This window comes from Antennarius striatus, chromosome 9 (assembly GCF_040054535.1).
Source record: "Antennarius striatus isolate MH-2024 chromosome 9, ASM4005453v1, whole genome shotgun sequence".
Classification (NCBI taxonomy): domain Eukaryota; kingdom Metazoa; phylum Chordata; class Actinopteri; order Lophiiformes; family Antennariidae; genus Antennarius; species Antennarius striatus.
In genome coordinates, this window is record NC_090784.1 from 3,531,625 (window position 1) to 3,550,783 (window position 19,159).

The 19,159-nt window shown below is 42.3% G+C and overlaps 1 protein-coding gene across 3 annotated transcripts in view; it reads right to left on the reverse strand.

Annotated features, from left to right (window-relative positions):
* LOC137600882 (intermembrane lipid transfer protein VPS13B-like) overlaps nucleotides 1-19,159 on the reverse strand; it is a 359,901-nt gene that overhangs the window by 39,132 nt on the left and 301,610 nt on the right. For all 3 annotated transcript variants that reach the window (XM_068322736.1, XM_068322735.1, XM_068322737.1), the window contains exon 46: nucleotides 15,854-16,015. In XM_068322736.1, the coding sequence (XP_068178837.1) occupies nucleotides 15,854-16,015 (162 nt within the window). The remainder of the gene's footprint in view (nucleotides 1-15,853; nucleotides 16,016-19,159) is intronic.

The window sequence follows — 19,159 nt, forward strand, 5'->3', positions numbered from 1 at the left end:
GCGAGGCTGTGGCAGGTCTTAGATGATTAAGTACCACACAAATTACTGTCTGTGTACTGCCCGTACAACCTAATATCCGCTGGGTATAAATGAGAAGAAAAGGATGTGGGACAGAGACATTTTGTGTCTGCTGGAAATAAATTTGGACCAGGGAGCTATCTCACCACCTAACAAATGAGAAGCAGGTTTATACCCAGACAATAACAACAAAACAGAACATGTCCTCTGGAAAGGATGTGTTTAGCAAAAAGGAATAGACAGAGCTGTTCTGCAGGGAGATCAACAAAAAACCATAATTTAGCTAAAGAGAGAACAGAGACACAACAGCATCCTTGCCAGGTCAATGAGGGCTAACCCGTGTAACATGAGTTAATTATGATTGCTTTAAAAGTTGTCTGCATGCTTCTCTAATCTGGCCCCCTCCCTGAAAAAAGAAGCAAGACAAACATCAAAACCCAGATTTGCAAGTCTAAGAAGCAGTTTGAGAGCTTGAAGAAGGTACAGAGATATTGTGTGGGTACATGACTGACAGAAGATTTTTATTGCTTTCCCTCTGGTTTTTACCACAGATTCTTAGATATTCAGGCCCTCGGGGGTTCCAGGAGATGAAGACACGGCAAGTGTTTGCATCAAATGAAGGGAGCTGACAATAGGGGACCTGTCTGAGAGAGGAGGCATTTTTTAACTGCATGGTGGTGAGATGAAGAAGTCAATGATTTAAGATCCTTGGTTGGACAGAGACCGAGTTACAATCAAACAACACACATAAAAAAGCTTTCCTGGGGTGTAATGACAAAGCAGCAAAACGCTTAACATATAGAGCTTACTTTCCACTTAGAATTTTATCCAAGGCATGTTCAGCCTTATCACCACCAGAACATTCACACCATCAACTTCCTGCTCAGGGTCACATTACATTGTAGGCTACCCTAAATGACACAGATTATTCAGCAGGACATCAGTGCACTGAACACACACTGTGTGTTTGTCTAAACAGCCATACATCCTGTCTTTACAAGTGAGCAAAAAGTTGCATGTTGTTGACCTCAAGCTGCTTAGGCAAGAGGAGACCCCAGTCACACACATCACAACCACAGCTAAATGTCCTCTAATCTACCAGCAACTGTGGGCTGAATGCAGTCAAACAGACAACGTGAAAGCAATTCGAGTCTCCAGTGGTTTGACAATGCAGTGCATAGTGCATTGTAACACTTCACTACAGAGGGGTTTGGTTCACTACAATGAAACCACAGGCTCTCACACAAAAGAACAAATGCATCATAGGTTAACCCTAAACGGCTACCACCAACCACAGAGCGGTCGATTGTTTGATGTAACTGAAGGCCAGGAAAATGTAGAAAACACATCAGCACAACGTGGTCATACATCACAAAGGATTCTCCTGCTTGCATCTTGAAACTCTGTCAGACATTTAATGTCTGACTTTGTCGGCCTCCATACATAAACCTGGATAACACTATAGAGGCTTTTTAAACATACATATAGTGTACATAATATTTAAGACGTGGATAATTATAATACTAAATAAAAAAAAAAGCCACAAAAGGGGGAAAATAGTAAAAAGGAACCCTTAGTCTGGCAAGTTAAACTTCGATGCTTTCATCAAGCCTTACAGGCAAAGAGGTCCCGCTATTTCTAACAATACCAGATAACCTTTATTTGCAATTTTAGCCACAATGTCCAAATCAACATTCATTCCAAAGCTTGATCAATGGGGTTGGTCAGACAACACAAGGTGCTGTCCATGGTGCTGAACCCAAGTCAGCAGCCATGGGACTGCTGGACTGATTATGACCTTCACTTCCTTACTTGCAATTAAGGAGAGAACCCTTTTGACTAGTCAGGTCAACTGAAAAATTGAAGCACAATTTTTGTTCCAAATAGATGACCTATCCAACTACTTTTATATATGCGACACATTTCTGCTAAATTGTCATCTTTTAGTTTGCAGATTGAATGGGCTGCAATATGAACGTTTGTATTTCTGACAAGTCCAAATTCTGCTGGCGGTCTTTCAATGGGCGGTCTTTAAACTGTCTGGAGTTTGATAAGTTCCATGGCCGATCAAATTGTCTATTATAAATTATTGTGAGCATTTCTTTAATCCTACTGCAGTGCCATTTTACATGCTGCAGCTAAAACTGTCATCTTTAGATGGCTGTGATATAAAACTGAACTTCGTTGCAGAACATGCAGCATATGGTCAATATTTCCTGCACCTTCCAGCCATCTGCTGCTCCATATTTTTCTTCTCATCTCCTTTCTTTGAATTCATAGCAGAGCTGCAGTAGAAAGACTCTCTCTTTCTGTTGACAATGTGAGCACACAACCATCTTGTTTGAATACACTTCCCTGCCAAAACAAAAAAAAACAAAAAACAAAAACTTCTTCCATGCTTATGTTCAGTTCAGACACCACATTGCGGCTGTTCAGTTGATCCAAACAGTATAAACATAAAAGTTGCAGGTTCTAGACATGCATTGGGGCCAATTAAAACTTAAAGCATGAGTCACCCCAACCTATAAGATAAGTTAAAACACAGAGAGTAGCTTGTGTGATTCTGGTCTTGAGATATCCCAACTGAATAGACTGAAGATCTTCATTAATTGTTTAAGCAGAATTTAGGAGAAGCAGTAACATGGTTGCAGATTTGATTGTTACTCATTTGTCTCATTGTCACTCATACTCATAATTCACAACAACAAATTGTCAAAAGAAGACAGCAACTATGTCTCAACATAAGACATCAGCCTCAGCCAGAAACTTTATTCTGTAAATGACATCATAGTACAAAAAGGGATTTTGAAATTGTTAAGACTGGTATCTCAAATGAATAAATCTGCTGTCACAATGTGGCCCTGTGTCGTTAAAACATACCAACACTTTTGTCATTTGGAGACCAACCAGAAACAATTTCACCACCCAAACTGAGTTAACACCCATGGTTTCAGATGCTTTGTTGTATTTTCAAAACCAAAGATTTGATGGAGGATATAAAACATATTTTTTAAACTGCTAACACACTGGCGTGTTTAAATTTTTTTACATAGGATAACAAATATGAGATTGCAGCAGCTCAGCTCTCATAATCATGATAATTTAAATTAATCTCCTTGTGTCGGAGGAACTGCTTCCTCTGGGATAAACTACACATGGAGCAGAATTACAATGTGGAATCAAAACAAAACTTCACATATGTCAGGAGGAGAAAACAGGCTACTTTAAAAGACTGGTTTGAGTTTGGAGGGATGAGCAAGAATGATTTACATCGAGATTTAAAAGAAAAAGTGGGCAAAAAACAGACTCACTGTCCTCCCTGCACATCACATGAAACTCTTGGCTGTAGCGCCAGTGCTAGAAAGCTGAGAAGTGATTTAAATGGTTGGATCAGGACCAGATGAGGGGCTGTGGAAAGATGAGAATGGGTCCCCAGATTATTCAGGAGTCAATGATTAAAAAAATTACTGGCAACATAAAGTTGTTGAAACTTTTCAATATAAAGAAAACAGAAGGTTCAGGAACTCTCTAGACATATTCTATTAATCACTAATCAAGCACACTCCAACAAGGCCTGCTGAGACAAATTGTTTCAGCCCTCCAGTGACTAATAGAAAGAATAAATACTAACAAACTGGAAATTCACATTCCTCAAAGACAAAAGCTTCAGCCTTAGTACTTTTCTTATCTGAGAGTCGGAGGTAAACAAGGGGGCATACAGTTGCTGAGGTATGACCATCTCACTAATATTCCCAATGAGCTGATATCGGGATTATTGGGATTGCAGGCCTTGAAATTAAATTTTTTTCTTGGTAGCACTGGTGCTCCCAAATTTAGAAGTTAGTAGCACCGGCAAAGACTTTAGGAGCACCTACCCAAAAGCAAGGCGTACAAGACAATATATGTAAATTGGCATGTATTTTATTCACAGAACCGTCAACACTTTTGTAAACATGTTTGTAACATTAGTTGGGTCTCCTGGCTCTCAGTCCCTCTCTCATCCACCTTTTCCCTGAAGGCCCAGCAACAAAGTTCTCCTCAGGAGAACCCTCTACACCAGGGGTATTCAATTAAAAGTCACAGGGGTCCGGTTAGAAACATTTCCTCTTAGTAAAAGGATCGAACCCAAGTCCAGTTTGTGTCTTATAGCCGGCCCCTATGTCCACATTATGATTTACTATCCATTTTCAATGCAGGATAGGTTTAAGTGAGTGCACAGCTAGCTCTTTTACCTCACCATAAACAAAAGTAGACCCAGGCAAATAAATTTTAAGCCTTTATGTTAGACTGAAGAACAGACAAACCTCAGAATTAAAATATAAAGTGCAAAAAGAGCTGAATAATCCTTTTTCTCGTAAATTATAAAGACATCCCAGCGTAAAGAACTGAAGGCCTACACTTCAAGTAAAAAAACATTAACATGTTCAGAAAGCATGAATAAAAACTGTTATGTAATGTTGTTGAAAGAGACCACTGGACTTGATCAGCCTCTTTTATTGCTGCATGTATGTTCTCTCCCCTTGTGTGTGTTTCATAGTGGTGTTACACTAAGCAAAGAGCTCTTTATCTTTGTGAAGGAACCTGACATACACAAAAGCTATAACTCATCAATGGCCACAGATATGCATGGTGCTCTCTGAATAGCTGCATCATGCTGTTAATATTTCTGATTTTCTGGTTGCTGTTGAAGCTGACATTGGGAGTTTTTCCACACATCTCATCTATCTGTTTTCCCCCAAACAAAATGTCAACAACAACTTTTAAGCACTTATTCACAACTGTTCCATCACTAAAATATGTTTTATGTTGCCCCAAACTCCACCAAGCCTTTAGTGAACATTTCTTTGCATTTTTCTCTGTCATTTTGTCCTCAGCTCGGATCTGGACCGCCGTCCGCCATACCTCAGAGAGAGAAAGAGCGAGAGAGAAGAGGAAAAATAAGGTGCACCAGATTTTTTTCCCCAGTCGCACCGGTGCTCCCAGATATATTTAATAGTCGCACTGATAAAAATTTGGGCACATATGCAACCAAAATGGTCGCAGTTTCGAGCCCTGGATTGTAAAGCAGAGGTCCAGCAGCTACATTATGAAGAGAGGTAAGGGCAAAAGAAATGCAGAGTATGACTGAGTGTGACCAAAAATTGTGACAATGTGGGAACATGAAATTTCACATGACCTATGTCCTTTAGGTGTGATGATCTCTAAATCCATCTGAAAAATGATCTATTGTGAGCAACTGCTGTTAACATAATAAATCATAAAAACATTGAAATGCTCATGTAAATATTCACAAGTGCTATGCAGGTAAAGAGAATGTAAAATGATCAGACCTTGGAATCAACTCATTAAAGCAGGAGATAGAATAAACAAGAAGGTAGCTGTCTTGACGAAGTCCACAATAAAAGGTTCAATTTAATTCAAATTCAATTAAAAAAAACTTTTTTAGTCCCAAAGGAGGAATTGAAAAACATTTATTCCCATACTGGGAGTCAAACCTGGGCCGCCTGGTTGAAAACCAGGAATCTTCAGTGCTAGACATAGGTTGACATGTCCAGAATAATTAATGTTGGAATTGTAACTTTATATTTGATAATAAATGGTTTAAAATATTCTGTTAAATAGAACAACAATATTATTAAAAAAATAATTACCATAGTTTCAGTGTAGAGCACTGGTATTCTTTCCATTGACAGGTGGCGTTCAGAAAGGAAGGAGTAGTAGGAAGGTGAGTCCCATGTAACATAATATACATTCAATTTATGCTTTAGACTTTTCCTACATGTCAAAATAATCAGGATATAATGTATCTCCAACTTAAGTCAGTTATAAATCTAATTTCTTTATAAAGAAGGTTTTTATGGAGCTAATTTATTCCCTCATTCTGGGGGAAGATGAACTAGTGTGGGCGTGACGTTTTTCCAGACAGGCAATAACAAAGTATTTGCCTTAATAATCAGATGGATTTGTAGTTAACATATTACAGACTGCATACCTGACAGGACACTGAAGGATAAAAGACATAAAATGATGAGCTCTTAATAATAACTAATTATGAGTTGATGCTTGATTTATCTACATATAGTGTTCTTACACATGACTGTTTAGAGAGAAACCACCATCAAAATGAAACTTATCGACTGGCCAGTCTTTGATCTGTCTCTAATGATGCCATGTTCAGCTCTGAATACACGTCCTCCTTAGAGATATGGACCATCTGAACAGACTCATCCGCAGAGCGGGCTCAGTGGTCGGGCTGAGCCTGGACTCTGTGGATATGCTTCTGGAGAGCAGCACCATGTCTAAAGTTAAGGTTATCATTAACAACACCAGCCACCCCCTACACATCACCTTCTCCCAGCAGAGAAGCACCTTCAGCGGCAGACTGCTGTCACACAGCGCCTCCACAGAGAGGCTGAGGTCCTCCTTCTTGCCCCGTGCCATCAGGGGGTACAATGACTCTCTCAGGAGGAGCGGGGGGGAGGTGGCGAGGTCAGCACGGGGTTGAATGGATTTAATTTAATTTAATTTTATACTGTCTATATATATATATATTTTTAAAATTTTTTATGCTGTTTTATATTTTAATTCAATTTTGTTACTGTTTATATTTTAATTTAATACTGTTATATTTTTTTAAATGTTATAGTGTTTATATTTTAATTTTACACTGTTTATATTTTAGTTATAGTATATAAGTTCTGTTAGTGCTGCATGTGTCTGTTAGTGTAGTGTATGTCTTGTGGTATGTCCTGTGATGTCAGTGTTTCTTTTTCTCCTGGCGTTTATCCAGTACTATTTGTTATGTAATGCCTGAGCAGTGGATATATACAATTCCCTCCGGGATTAGTAAGGTATCTATCTATCTGTCTATCTATCTATCTATCTATCTGTCTATCTGTCTGTCTGTCTGTCTGTCTGTCTGTCTGTCTGTCCGTCCGTCCGTCCGTCCGTCCATCCATCCATCCATCCATCCATCCATCCATCCATCCATCTATCTATCTATCTATCTATCTATCTATCTATCTATCTATCTATCTATCTATCTATCTATCTATCTATCTATCTATCTATCCTTTTGAGACCCAACCCGGTGGAGACACACTAGGGAACTGTCGCTTTTCCCCTAAGATCCAAATAGACAAAAATCTCTCGACAAAAAAACCCGACAAATTTGAATGTTTTTTAAATGATAATGTGACTTTAAAAATGACCTGCAACACACACATTCACACCAAATATGTCCCTGCCATGCTTGCTTCCAAGAACACAACCAATTCATCCGCAAATTAAGAACCCTGAGCTTCTATGTGCAGCACATGGATCCCCCCTCACACACACACACACACACACACACACACACACACACACACACACACACACACACACACACACACACACACACACACACACACACACACACACACACACACACACACACGAGAACCACAGTAACCACAAGGATTTCCATCAAATTCACTGCATCCTGTACCAAGCAGCAGCTATTTAATCCATCCTCACCACAACACCCACGAGAGACCAGGATGGAGTATTGGGGTATTAACCAATGTTAATTATGCAGAAAGGAGAAATATATATGCATGACCTTCTTAGCCCTTTGTGGCAGATTTACAGTATGAATCCACCTGAATCATCTGCCTATTGCTGTCTTTTAAAATATGCATAAATAAAATAATAAAAAATCTATGAAAGGTGAAATTGTGTGTGTTTATAAACTTCTTCACCTTGGCTGGTAAATGCTGGGGTGTGAAGGCATGCTGGGCCTGAAAGACTGAGACGCCTGAAAGACTCCAGGCCTTCGGAAACATTTTATCACTGTGTGTGTGTGTGTGTGTGTGTGTGTGTGTGCGTGCGTGCGTGCGTGTGTGCGTGTGTGTGTAGGTCTGAATTTGATCAAGTGTTAGACCACAGCGGGCTGTGAGGACGTGACTGCCTCAATCGACCCTTTTAATGCATCTTAAGGTTATGACTGACAGCAGGGTTGGGGGGGTTGAGCGAGTGGAAGGGAGGAAAGAGGAACAGAGGAGCAGTGAGAGGGAGTGTGACCTGAGCTGAGGTTCACATTTCACTGCAAAAACACTCCACTTGAGAGTTTTTCTGAGAGAAGTGACAGATATTCGTAGGTATGTCAACATCTCTGGAAGCGTACACTGGTTACCCTGCACAGGATCACACACATTAAACACTCTTTTTACAAATTAACACACAAATCCACACACAACCAAGCACAGAGTTTTAAATATGCTCCCACATTTTGGTTCAAGCTGAAACAACAGCAGGCCTATTCACTGAAGAAGTGCTTTCGTCTGTCCTGACTTGTATATGTCAATGCACTGGCACTAAAGGAAGGAGATAGGATTAACTGATTTACTGTGCAAAAATAAAACATATTAGAGGAGCCTACTCTTGTGTTGCATTAAAATGTTCCTTATCCATCATGAACAGAGAGAAATATAGGCATTGGCGGGACAGAAAGACAATTAGACACAATTTTGGCTGTATTGCAATTATAGCCTTCTTGAAGCCAGATAGAGTTCAGAGAATGGCTGACTGCCCCCCACCCCCACATTTTTCACAAATATATTTTCACATATATATTTTCAAGTACATTCTCCAGTATGTCTACACAATTTCCTCTACCTTCAGGTGCATTCACATTTCCCTGTCCATCTTGTCTTTGTCACTCCTTCCATCCCAGTCTATTCCTCATATCTTCTTCTTTTCAAGATGATCTCATGTCCACTAACTATTCCATGTAGCCAGATTGAGAAAAGGGGACAGTTTATTTTACAACAGCAAATTAGTGGCTCTGACATTTGTGTGCATTTGCCTGGGGACCAGTCACTTGGGACCCACACGTCATACCAGAGCCATGAGGACAGGCTGATGGCCTGCCTTCTCGACAGGCCCCAGGCCTCCCGAACAAGACGAGACTGGCTGTAAATAACAGAGGTGGGGCATGCATATTTCAATATGAATGTAAAAGGATAAAGTGAGGACAAGCGGCAAAGTTAGCTGGTAAACAGGCAAATGCAAGACAGTTATGTTACTAATGGTAGATAGGTCTTCAGGAGGTCCAGGAGTAAAATGGAAGGAGGTCCTTGACCAAAGAAAAAAAAAGACTCGGCTTGAACAGAGTAGCTGGACAAGATAGAATAGACACAGCTAACAAGCTGGTCATTAGCATCAGGAGAGAAGGCTGTGCTAAACACCACTGCTGTATTGTTATAGAAGGGTGTTTGAAAACGTGTCCAAGTGACACCCTAAAAAGTGGTGGAGGCCAGAGATTGCACAGGTTTACTGATGTCATCATATTCATGGGAGTGAGGCATCAGGGAGAAAGAGGGAACTGGACCGAGCCAGAGTCAAGGGAGTACTGTGCAGCTTTCTGCGGTTTGCTAAACTATGGGGGTGTGTGACCTGACATGGCTGGAAGCCTGCATCCGTTGGGGGCATTTGAAGAAAATACACAGAATTCTAAGCACAACATAAGCATATCCCAAGTGAGAGCAAGACAAATGCATGGTGGGTCCCAAGTTGACAAGTGATGTCTGATGGACTTGGACGGAATGAATGAATGGAACACAGACATCATGAAGAGATGAAAACAGCTCTGTTGATAAGTGTGAGCACAGATCTGACAGCTGAGTTGACACACATGCCATCAAAATAATCAAGTTTATCAATCAAACAATCAGCACTATTTGGAGACACAAAAAAATTCACTTTCTATCTAAATAACGAGTGGTTTTTCATGAAAAAGAAGAAGTGGCATTAATAGGAGAGGGTTAGATACTTAACAGTCGGGTAGAAAACATTTGGATTTGGTCTTAAATGAGTATAAAAACCCAAATAATAAATTGCATGTGCCCTCGAAGTTAAGCATTGACTGCTGGAAAGGGCTTGAGTGTGGTTACATAGCTTACAAATAGACTAGGGGTCACAGGTTAAGGGAGAGGTTTTAAGGTTAAAGAAGACAACCGTAGAAAGGTTGCTACAGAATGGGAAGGTCTGGGGAGTGGTGGTCAGTTGTTTTAAACATAAAAAGCATCATGGGATCAAAGCAAAACAGAAGAGTCATTTATACGCAGTCTGGAATGTTATTTGCAAGACCTAAAAAACACACTCGCAAGACCAAAAAGTCATTAAAGAAATCCAAGCCTTTCTCTTATCAGTATCAGTATTTTTATAACCCCTAAATTAAATTAGAAGTGTGTGTGCTGCAATTTGGTAAAGCACACACATTGGCAGGAATTCATCAAACGTTGCATTACTTATTTATTTAGTTATACAAATCATTTTTATCTTGAGAACAGAAATGTCATGTACAACAAAAACAGATAAAATAGCACATGAAAAATTCATCTCAGAATCACATTCCCCACCTATGATGACATTTGGCCCGTTCCAACAATCTCTCTTCCAAAAACATCCGTGAAAACAGAGGTCATTTTGACTCACTGTTAAAATGAAATGTAGTCTTTACTGTGCTAATATTCGAGATTATCACTCTTCAAATGATGGTGAGTGTGTGTGTGTGTGTGTGTGTGTGTGTGTGTGTGTGTGTGTGTGTGTGTGTGTGTGTGTGTGTGTGTGTGTGTGTGTGTGTGTGTGTATGTGTGTGTGTATGTGTATGTGTGTGTGCTTGCAAGCTAAAGTGAGGTAAAAGCATAGATTAACCAAGGCCAATGATTAATACAACTTGACTTACTGACTTACTGTGAGCAATTATGGCCATGTCTTTTCTCAAGCTTGACTTTCTCATACTCGCCACAAAACACATGGGGGTCCTGCATCATATGCACATCACACACACAGACACGCACACACACACACACATACACACACGCCACATATTGCCAGCCCACCTTCAACTCAACCTCAAAGCCACAAAGGGTTAAATATAATCAATCTTCTTTAACAATGCTGTCAGGGTAGTGTCTCAAGTCTCTGACAGAAGCACACAGATAGCGAATACACACTAATGGTGTGTCTTTACACACCCCTGTGTGAGCCTGTGGACAGTTTCTAGGCTCAATCAGTGAGTGCTTGTGTGTCTTAGCTATATTTATACACTGTTATGTGTTTGTGCAAATGTAGTACGTGTAATATATACAGTACATGTGTACTCAGGTATAAATTAGCTCAAAACACGTGTGTTTGTACAGGTTACAAAGGTATCACTAATATGCACGTGTCTGTTAATGAGTGTGTGTGTATATATACAGTATATAAATATATATATTTATATATATTAAATTTATGTACAGTGGTACCTCTACTTTTTTTTTAAATTAATTTTTTTAAATACAATTATAAATTATAAAAATTATATACTGTGGTGCCTCTACTTACAAATGTCTCTACACACAAAATTTTATACTTACGAAATGCCTCAACAGGAAAATATTGCCTCTAGTTACGAAAGAAATGTCGAGTTACGAAAGGTAAAAATACAGTATGGGCTGATACTCGCAGCTCCCAAAGGTTTCTGAACGCAACATTCTTTCAGCTGCTCTGCCATTGACTATTACCTAGCATCCTGTTATCACATTTGCTAAGAGGGACCTCTGTGTGTAACTAGTCTAAGCAGCATCCTCGTCATTCGGCCCTCGACCCATGAGGTGTTCTGATAGTTTTACGCAAATTTATTAACTTTTAGAGTATTCACTATGGACCGCAAGAAAGTGACGGAGAAAAGAGGAAAAGAAAAGACGAAGAGTTTTTTTGTCCATACAAACAAAGAAAGAGATAATAGAAAAGCATAAAAAAGGGAAGTGTTTGGTTGATCTCGCCAAAGAATATGGCCGTAATGCATGTACAATTGCCACGTTATTAAAACAAAAGGAAGTTTAAGGAGTTTAAGGCATGGCGTGGGTGGTTGGAGAAGTTCAAAAGGAGGACTGGTATTCACTCTGTTGTTTGGCATGGTGAGGCAAGAACGCATGAACCAAAGAGGGCAAAAAACAATGAGGACAGCAGTTAAAAGGTAAATGACCATCATTTTTATTCTTTACTATATTCTTTGTTTTTTACATTATGCACAACTTTCATTTACTGTGTAATAATCTAATTGTAACATTTATTTGTTAGATGTTATATTGCATTTTTATGCTTTATAAAACATTTATGTCTGAATTTTGGGGGGCTTGGAACGGATTAGGGCATTTGCATGGAAAACGCATCTCTACTTATGAAATTGTCTACTTACGAAATTTCTTCCAGAACCAATTAACTTCATAAGTAGAGGTACCACTGCATATCCCCACCTACATATTTGAATAAACTCACTTGAAAAAGTGTCACGCTGTCACTCTGTCACCAACACCACCCATTACCTGTCAATCAAGCGCCCAATCAATCATGACGCCCAACCAATCACGTCACATCTGCTAAAAGGAATCACGTGAACAATAATTTTAGAGTGTCATAACTGTTTTAGAGTCCAACAAGTATGAATGAGACAGAAAATGGCAACGAATTCTGAATGAAACTCCAACTAAAAGAGAGGAAGGGATTACATCACAAAAAGAGAAGTAGTAGTTAGCCAGAGCCAATGAATGCCAAGCACAAAAGGAAAATTGCCAAAAAAAAGAAAGGTGGGGTATACAAAAAGCATGCTATACATTCAGTGGGTTAAAGCATATCAACCAATAAGCATTTTACCATTTTTATTTACTATCTATCTTGCTCCATAGAAAAAGGTAGCTATTTATTCTGTTCATATGTGTGGTATGAAGTCTGATATTATTGTTTTATTGTGGATACACACACACACACACACGCACACACACACACACACACACACACACACACACACACATACACACATCCCTGTGGACCCACCACCCGCAGGATAGAACAATAGGGTCAGGTGCGCTGCCATATGGGTGGTAGTGACAACAGGGGGTTACGACTGACCAGACCCGGGTGGCAGGAGCTGGCTTTGGGGACGTTGAAGGTCACTTCACTGACTGGGAAGGAGCCGGAGCTTGTGTTGGAGGTGGAGCATTATCAGTTGGATCTGGTGGGGCTATCCACCATGCATAACTCAGGGATAAGGGTTGGACCTTGTTTTACTCTGGAGTTGCGTCGAGCGTGAGGCGCCGGGCGGGTATGGGGAAACTCACAAGTCCCTTGCTGAGCGCCGCTGTGTTGAAGTTTATCCCGGTGGATGAGAGGGTCGCCTCCCTACGCCTTAAGGCTGTGGGAGGTAAAAAAACTCCATTGTTCTCCTGACTTCAATGCACGCATTGGCAATGATGGAGACACCTGGAGGGGCGATTGGGAGGAATGGCCTCCCTGATCTAAACCCGAGCGATGTTATGTTGTTGGAATTCTGTGCTAGTTACGGATTGTTCATAATTAACACCGTGTTCGAACACAAGGATGCTCATGCCCAGATGCCCAGAGCACCCTGGGTTGGAGGTCAAAGATCGATCTTGTGATCGTATCATCTGACCTTCGACCATATTTTTGGGCACTCCGGTGACGAGAGGGGCAGAGCTGTCAACTGATCACCACATGGTGGTGCGTTGGGTCCGTTGGCAGAGGAAACCTTTGGATAGACCTGGTAAACCGAAAAGAGTAGTGCGGGTGAACTGGGAACATCTGGAGGAGGACTCTGTCCACAAGGCTTTCAATTTATACTTCTGAAGGAGCTTCTCGTGCATCCCTGTGGAGGCTGGGGGCATCGAACCTGAGTGGTCGATGTTCGAAGCTTCCATTGCTGAAGCTGCAGATGAGAGCTGTGGTCTCAAGGTCTTAGGTGCCTCAAGGGCCGATAACCCTCAAACACCGTGGTGGACCCCGGTGGTCAGGGAAGCTGTCCGATTGAAGAAGGAGGCCATCAGGGGCATGTTGTCCCTGAGGCTTCCTGAAGCAATTGCAGGGTACCGACAGGTCAAAAGGACTGCAGCCTCGGCTGTGATGGAGGCAAAACAGAGGGTATGGATGAAGTTTGGAGAGGCCATGGAGAAAGACTATCGGACGGCACCAAAGTTGTTCTGGAGGACTGTCCGACACCTCAGGAGTGGGAAAGTGGGGACCATCCAAGCTGTATGCGGCAAGGATGGGACACTTTTGACATCGACTGAGGAGGTTGTCGGTCGGTGGAAGGAACATTTTGAGGAACTCCTGAATCCAACTACCCAAACTGACCTGTCCTCTGTTGCAGAGGCAGAGCTGGAGGATGATGGGGGATTTGAGTCAATCTCCCTGGGCAAAGTCACCGAGGTAGTCAAACAACTTCACTGTGGCAAAGCCCCGGGTGTTGATGAAATTCGCCTGGAAATGCTGAAGGCTCTGGGTGTTGAGGGGCTGGATGACACACCTCTTCAACATTGTGTGGAAGTCTGGGACAGTGCCGAAAGAGTGGCAGACAAGGGTGGTTGCTCTTTTTAAAAAGGGAGACCACAGGGTGTGTGCCAACTACAGGGGCATCACCCTCCTCAGCCTCCCTGGGAAAGTGTACTCCAAGGTGCTGGAAAGGAGGGTCCGGCCGATTGTCGAGCCTCAGATTGAGGAGGAACAATGTGGGTTTCGTCCTGGTCGTGGAACAACGGACCAGCTTTTCACTCTCACAGGGATCCTAGAAGGGGCTTGGGAGTATGCCAATCCAGTCTACATGTGTTTTGTGGACAGACACGTGCATACATGTGTTTTGTGGAGAAGGTGTACGATCGGGTCCCCAGGGATATACTGTGGGAGGTACTGCGGGAGTATGGGGAGAAGGGGCCTCTTCTCAGGGCCATCCAAAGTGAGAGCTGGTCACCCAAAGTGAGAGCTGCGTTCGGGTCCTCGGCAGTAAATCGGACTTGTTACAAGTGGTTGTTGGCCTTCGCCATGGTTGCGCTTTGTCACCAATTCTGTTCGTGATTTTCATGGACAAGATATTGAGGCCTAGTCGTCGTGAACAGGGTTTACAGTTCGGTGGGCTAAGGATTGCATCACTGTTTTTGCAGATGATGTGGTCCTGTTTGTGTCATTGGCCTGTGACCTGCAGCACTAACTGGTCTGGTTTGCAGCCCAGTGTGAAGTGGCGGGGATGAGGATCAGCACCTCCGAATCTAAGGCCATGGCCCTTAGCAGGATGGCCTTTTCCGAGTGGGGAATGAGGTCCTTCCACAAGTGAAGGAGTTTAAGTATCTTGGGGTCCTGTTCACAAGTGAGGGAACAATAGAACGTGAGATTGGACGGAAAATTGGGGCAGCAGGAGCGGTATTGCAGTCGCTTTACCGCACTGTTGTCACAAAGAGGGAGCTAAGCCGAGAGGCAAAGCTCTCCATCTACCGTTCAGTCTTTCATCCTATGCTCACCTATGGTCATGAGCGATAGGTCATGACCAAAAGAACGAGATTGTGGATACGAGCGGCAGAAATGGGTTTCTCAGGCGGATAGCTGGTGTTTCCCTTAGAGAAAGGGTGAGAAACACTGCTATTCATGAGGGGCTCAGAGTAGAGCCGCTACTCCTTTGCGTGGAAAGCGGTCAACTGAGGTGGTTTGGGCATCTGGTGTGGATGCCTCCCTAGGGAGGTGTCCCTGGCACATCCAGATGAGGGCAGGCCTCGGGGCAGACCCACAACCAGGTGGAGGGATTATATGTCAACACTGGCCTGGGAATACCTTGGGATCCCTCAGTCAGACCTGGTGGATGTGGCCGAGAAAATGGAAGTTTGGGGCTCCCTGTTGAAACTGCTGAGCCCGCGACCCTACTACCGATAAGCAGTGGAATATAGATGGATGGCGAGATAAACAACAGCACTGTAATAGCAGCAGACATTTACCAGTACCAGGACTTTGTGTGTGCATGCAGTACCTGAGGGGACTTGTGGGACCTCCAGCTGTACTGGTGGCTATGGAGGCTGTCCAGCAGCACGTTCTCATCCGTGTCCACCTGGCCAAAGCGCAGCATCTCATGGGTGTCATTACAGATCACATAGTGGCTGTAGACCAGCTCCTCCGCATCTGGGTTCCCATTCTGGGAAAACACATAGGGGTGAAGGGTGGAGGCATGGGTGGATGATTGAAGTGAAGGAGAAAGAATAGCAGTGGCATGAGAAAGAGAGCTTGAGAATAAGGGAGCATACATATACCTTCATGTGTAAACATGTATGTTCGGGGTATAATGTACAGTACACGATGTGTGAAGCTTGTGTACAAGCACACATACAGGTGTCAACAATGCATATATTCTTTTAAAAATGATCATGGTGGTGCAGCTGTCAGGCAGTAGGAAAAAGATATGACTTACATCATCTGTGGGAGCAATACAAAGAAGTGAATCATATCAGATTGACATTTATCCAGCCTTCAGTAACTTCGGCTGGGCTTCAGGGACCAAATCTACCTGTCGGTCCCACATTACCTGAAGGAGATTCTTTCTAGCAAAACTTCAACTTTTTCCACATCCCTCTTTAGGCAAATAAATGTTGGTCATTGGTGAGAAAAAAAGATGAGATGTCAACTCATTTGAAATGAGAACTCATTTGTGTACAGTTTTTCCTAATGTTTTTCAATGTTTGGAACAAAGTAAACCTTTAAATAGGCATTCCTTTCAGTGAAATTCCTCATTATATTGCGGTTAGAGTCTGTCCCACCTACAGTAATGGGTCGATGAGAAAGAGCCACAAAAAACTCTATCCACGAGAGTAGTACAGGGATGCTGTCCACTCTTACGTCACCTTGCATGCAAGAGCAAAGAGCTTGCTGGCCTGCAACTGAAAGCACTACTTTAAAAGACAGAGGGGAGTGTGTCAACTCTCTAGCATACCGGAATTCAAGTACACAATTTCAAAACAGCACAGAGTGTGCACATGGTTTAGATAGCGAGTGTGTGGGTGCAAGTGTATGTGTTAACTCTTATTTGAGCTCCTTCCAAAAGCTCTCAGGCCCTGATGGGATCTATCCTGCACACCCCTCCCTAACTCTTAACACACGACAGTGGTTCAGACAGCTTCTCAATAACTTCTCAACTATCCCTACCAAGAAGGACCCCAGCCTGCTGTGCAGTTTAAATGGCAGGGGATTCATGGGTAAAAGAGGCTGGAAGTGAAAGCTCTCAGTGTGACTGCAAAGCACGTTCAGGGTCCTGGGGTTGTAGATGCTGTTGAAAATGGATGGGAAAGTTTACACCATTAAAGAGAGCACTTGATGATAGATGTGAGAGAGAGGTAGAAAACTAAAATATGGATGGGACAGCTGTAACAGTAGGTTCAATCCTTTCCAGGTTTATAGGGGAACACTATCTGTGTTTCCTTTTTGACTCTGTCACTCTGATTATAAACTTCCTGCTGCTGTCTGAAGACGCGATTGCGTTCTTTGATGGTATCATCTTTCTGTTTCAGTTCATTGGGCAAATGATACACACAGAAGAAAACCTCCCTGTAGTAATATTAATTCCCTGGGTATTCAGGGATTTTATATGGAAAAATATTGAGACAAAGACATTAAACCCTCAACACATCTGCCTTGTTAAAGTTCAACATACAACAGAATTAAAGTATCTATTCCTCTAACACATCCACATTCTGTTACCTTAGTCAGATTCTAGCCCGGATCTGTATGGCTGAGTGGCAGGTGTACAAATTACATGGTGTAATAAAATGACTGGAAGAAAGACTGAAAATAACAAGCGAAACACTAATGAAATACGACTACATGGAGAAAATAGTGAATCCTGTTAAATGAAAAAATAACACAATATTCTGAATCAGAATCACTTTTCGATAAACAGTATCACAAAGTAGATGGCACTTGGAAAAACGTGTGCTACAAAGAGAAACTCATCACTCCATCACCTTTTTTCCTGGAGAAGAGAAAGAAGAATAAATATAACTGTAAAATAGGAGACATGGAGGGAAGGCATAGCTGGGAGACAAATTCCTGTTGACTCAATAGCACATGTAACAGCCTGTGAGTGTTCTGTGAGAAAGCTTAGTGCATAAATACTACTGGGCTTTTGTGTGGCTTCCCACTAAAGCCACTTCCCTGGGTTGGGGGCTGTGGGGCACAAAGACTGAAAGTGGGGTTGGGGACCAAGAATCAAGAATGGAGACAGGGGGCCTGAGGTTAATCTGGAGCTTTCATGCTGGGTTCATACTGAGCTAACAGAAGAGGTAAACAAGAAAAAAGTATTATCTACTTCCATTTCATTATTTCACAAACAAATGAAGGAATCTCTATTCATGGATAACATTGCAGTCATCTCACTGGTGTTTCAGTTACAAAGAATATAACTGAAGCCTCAGCGGATGACAGGAGTTAAGACTGTTGGTGACACTTGACTGGAGCTTACAGCTGAGGCACATCTGTGTTTCTATAGGCAGAAACACGGATGTGCCATGGGCTTGCCGATGTCTCCTAACATGGCCAATTTGTACATGGAAGAGGTGGAATACAAGGCCCTAACCTCGTTCAACAGAACAACACCAAGCTACTGGTTCCGGTATGTGGACAACACATGGGTCAAGACCAAAATCCGCGAGGTGCAACCTTTCACCGAACACATCAACTTGGAGGACAGCAACATCAAGTTCACCAGAGAGGATCTAAAGGACAACAGTTTGCCCTTTTTGGATTGCGAGGTCGGCATAAAAGATGACAGAAGTCTGTATGTTGGGGTATATAGGAAACCAACTCACACGGACCAGTATGTGCTTTTTGACTCTCACCACCCACTGAAGCACAAGCTTGGCGTCATCAGGACCCTGCAAGACAGGGCTGAGAAGCTACCAACCAGTATCCAAGACCAGGTGAAAGAACACCAACACCTGAAAGGGGCACTGAAAACCTGTGGATATCCTGACTGGACTTTGTGAAAGCTCACACAAGATCCAGAAAGGAGAATAACCCAGTGAGGACGGAAGAGAGCAAGCATAAGGGTATAGTGATCCCATATTTGTCTGGAGTGTCGGAAAAGCTATGGAGGATCTTCAACAAACACAAGGTTCTTGTATATTTTAAGCCAGGCAACAGAGCAATCTGGTGTATGCAGTTAAATGCAACGAGGAATGCTCAGATGTCTACATAGGGGAAACCAAACAACCACTACACAGGTGCATGGCTCAACACAGAAGAGCCAACACATCAGGACAGGACTCAGCTGTCTTCCTTCACCTCAAGG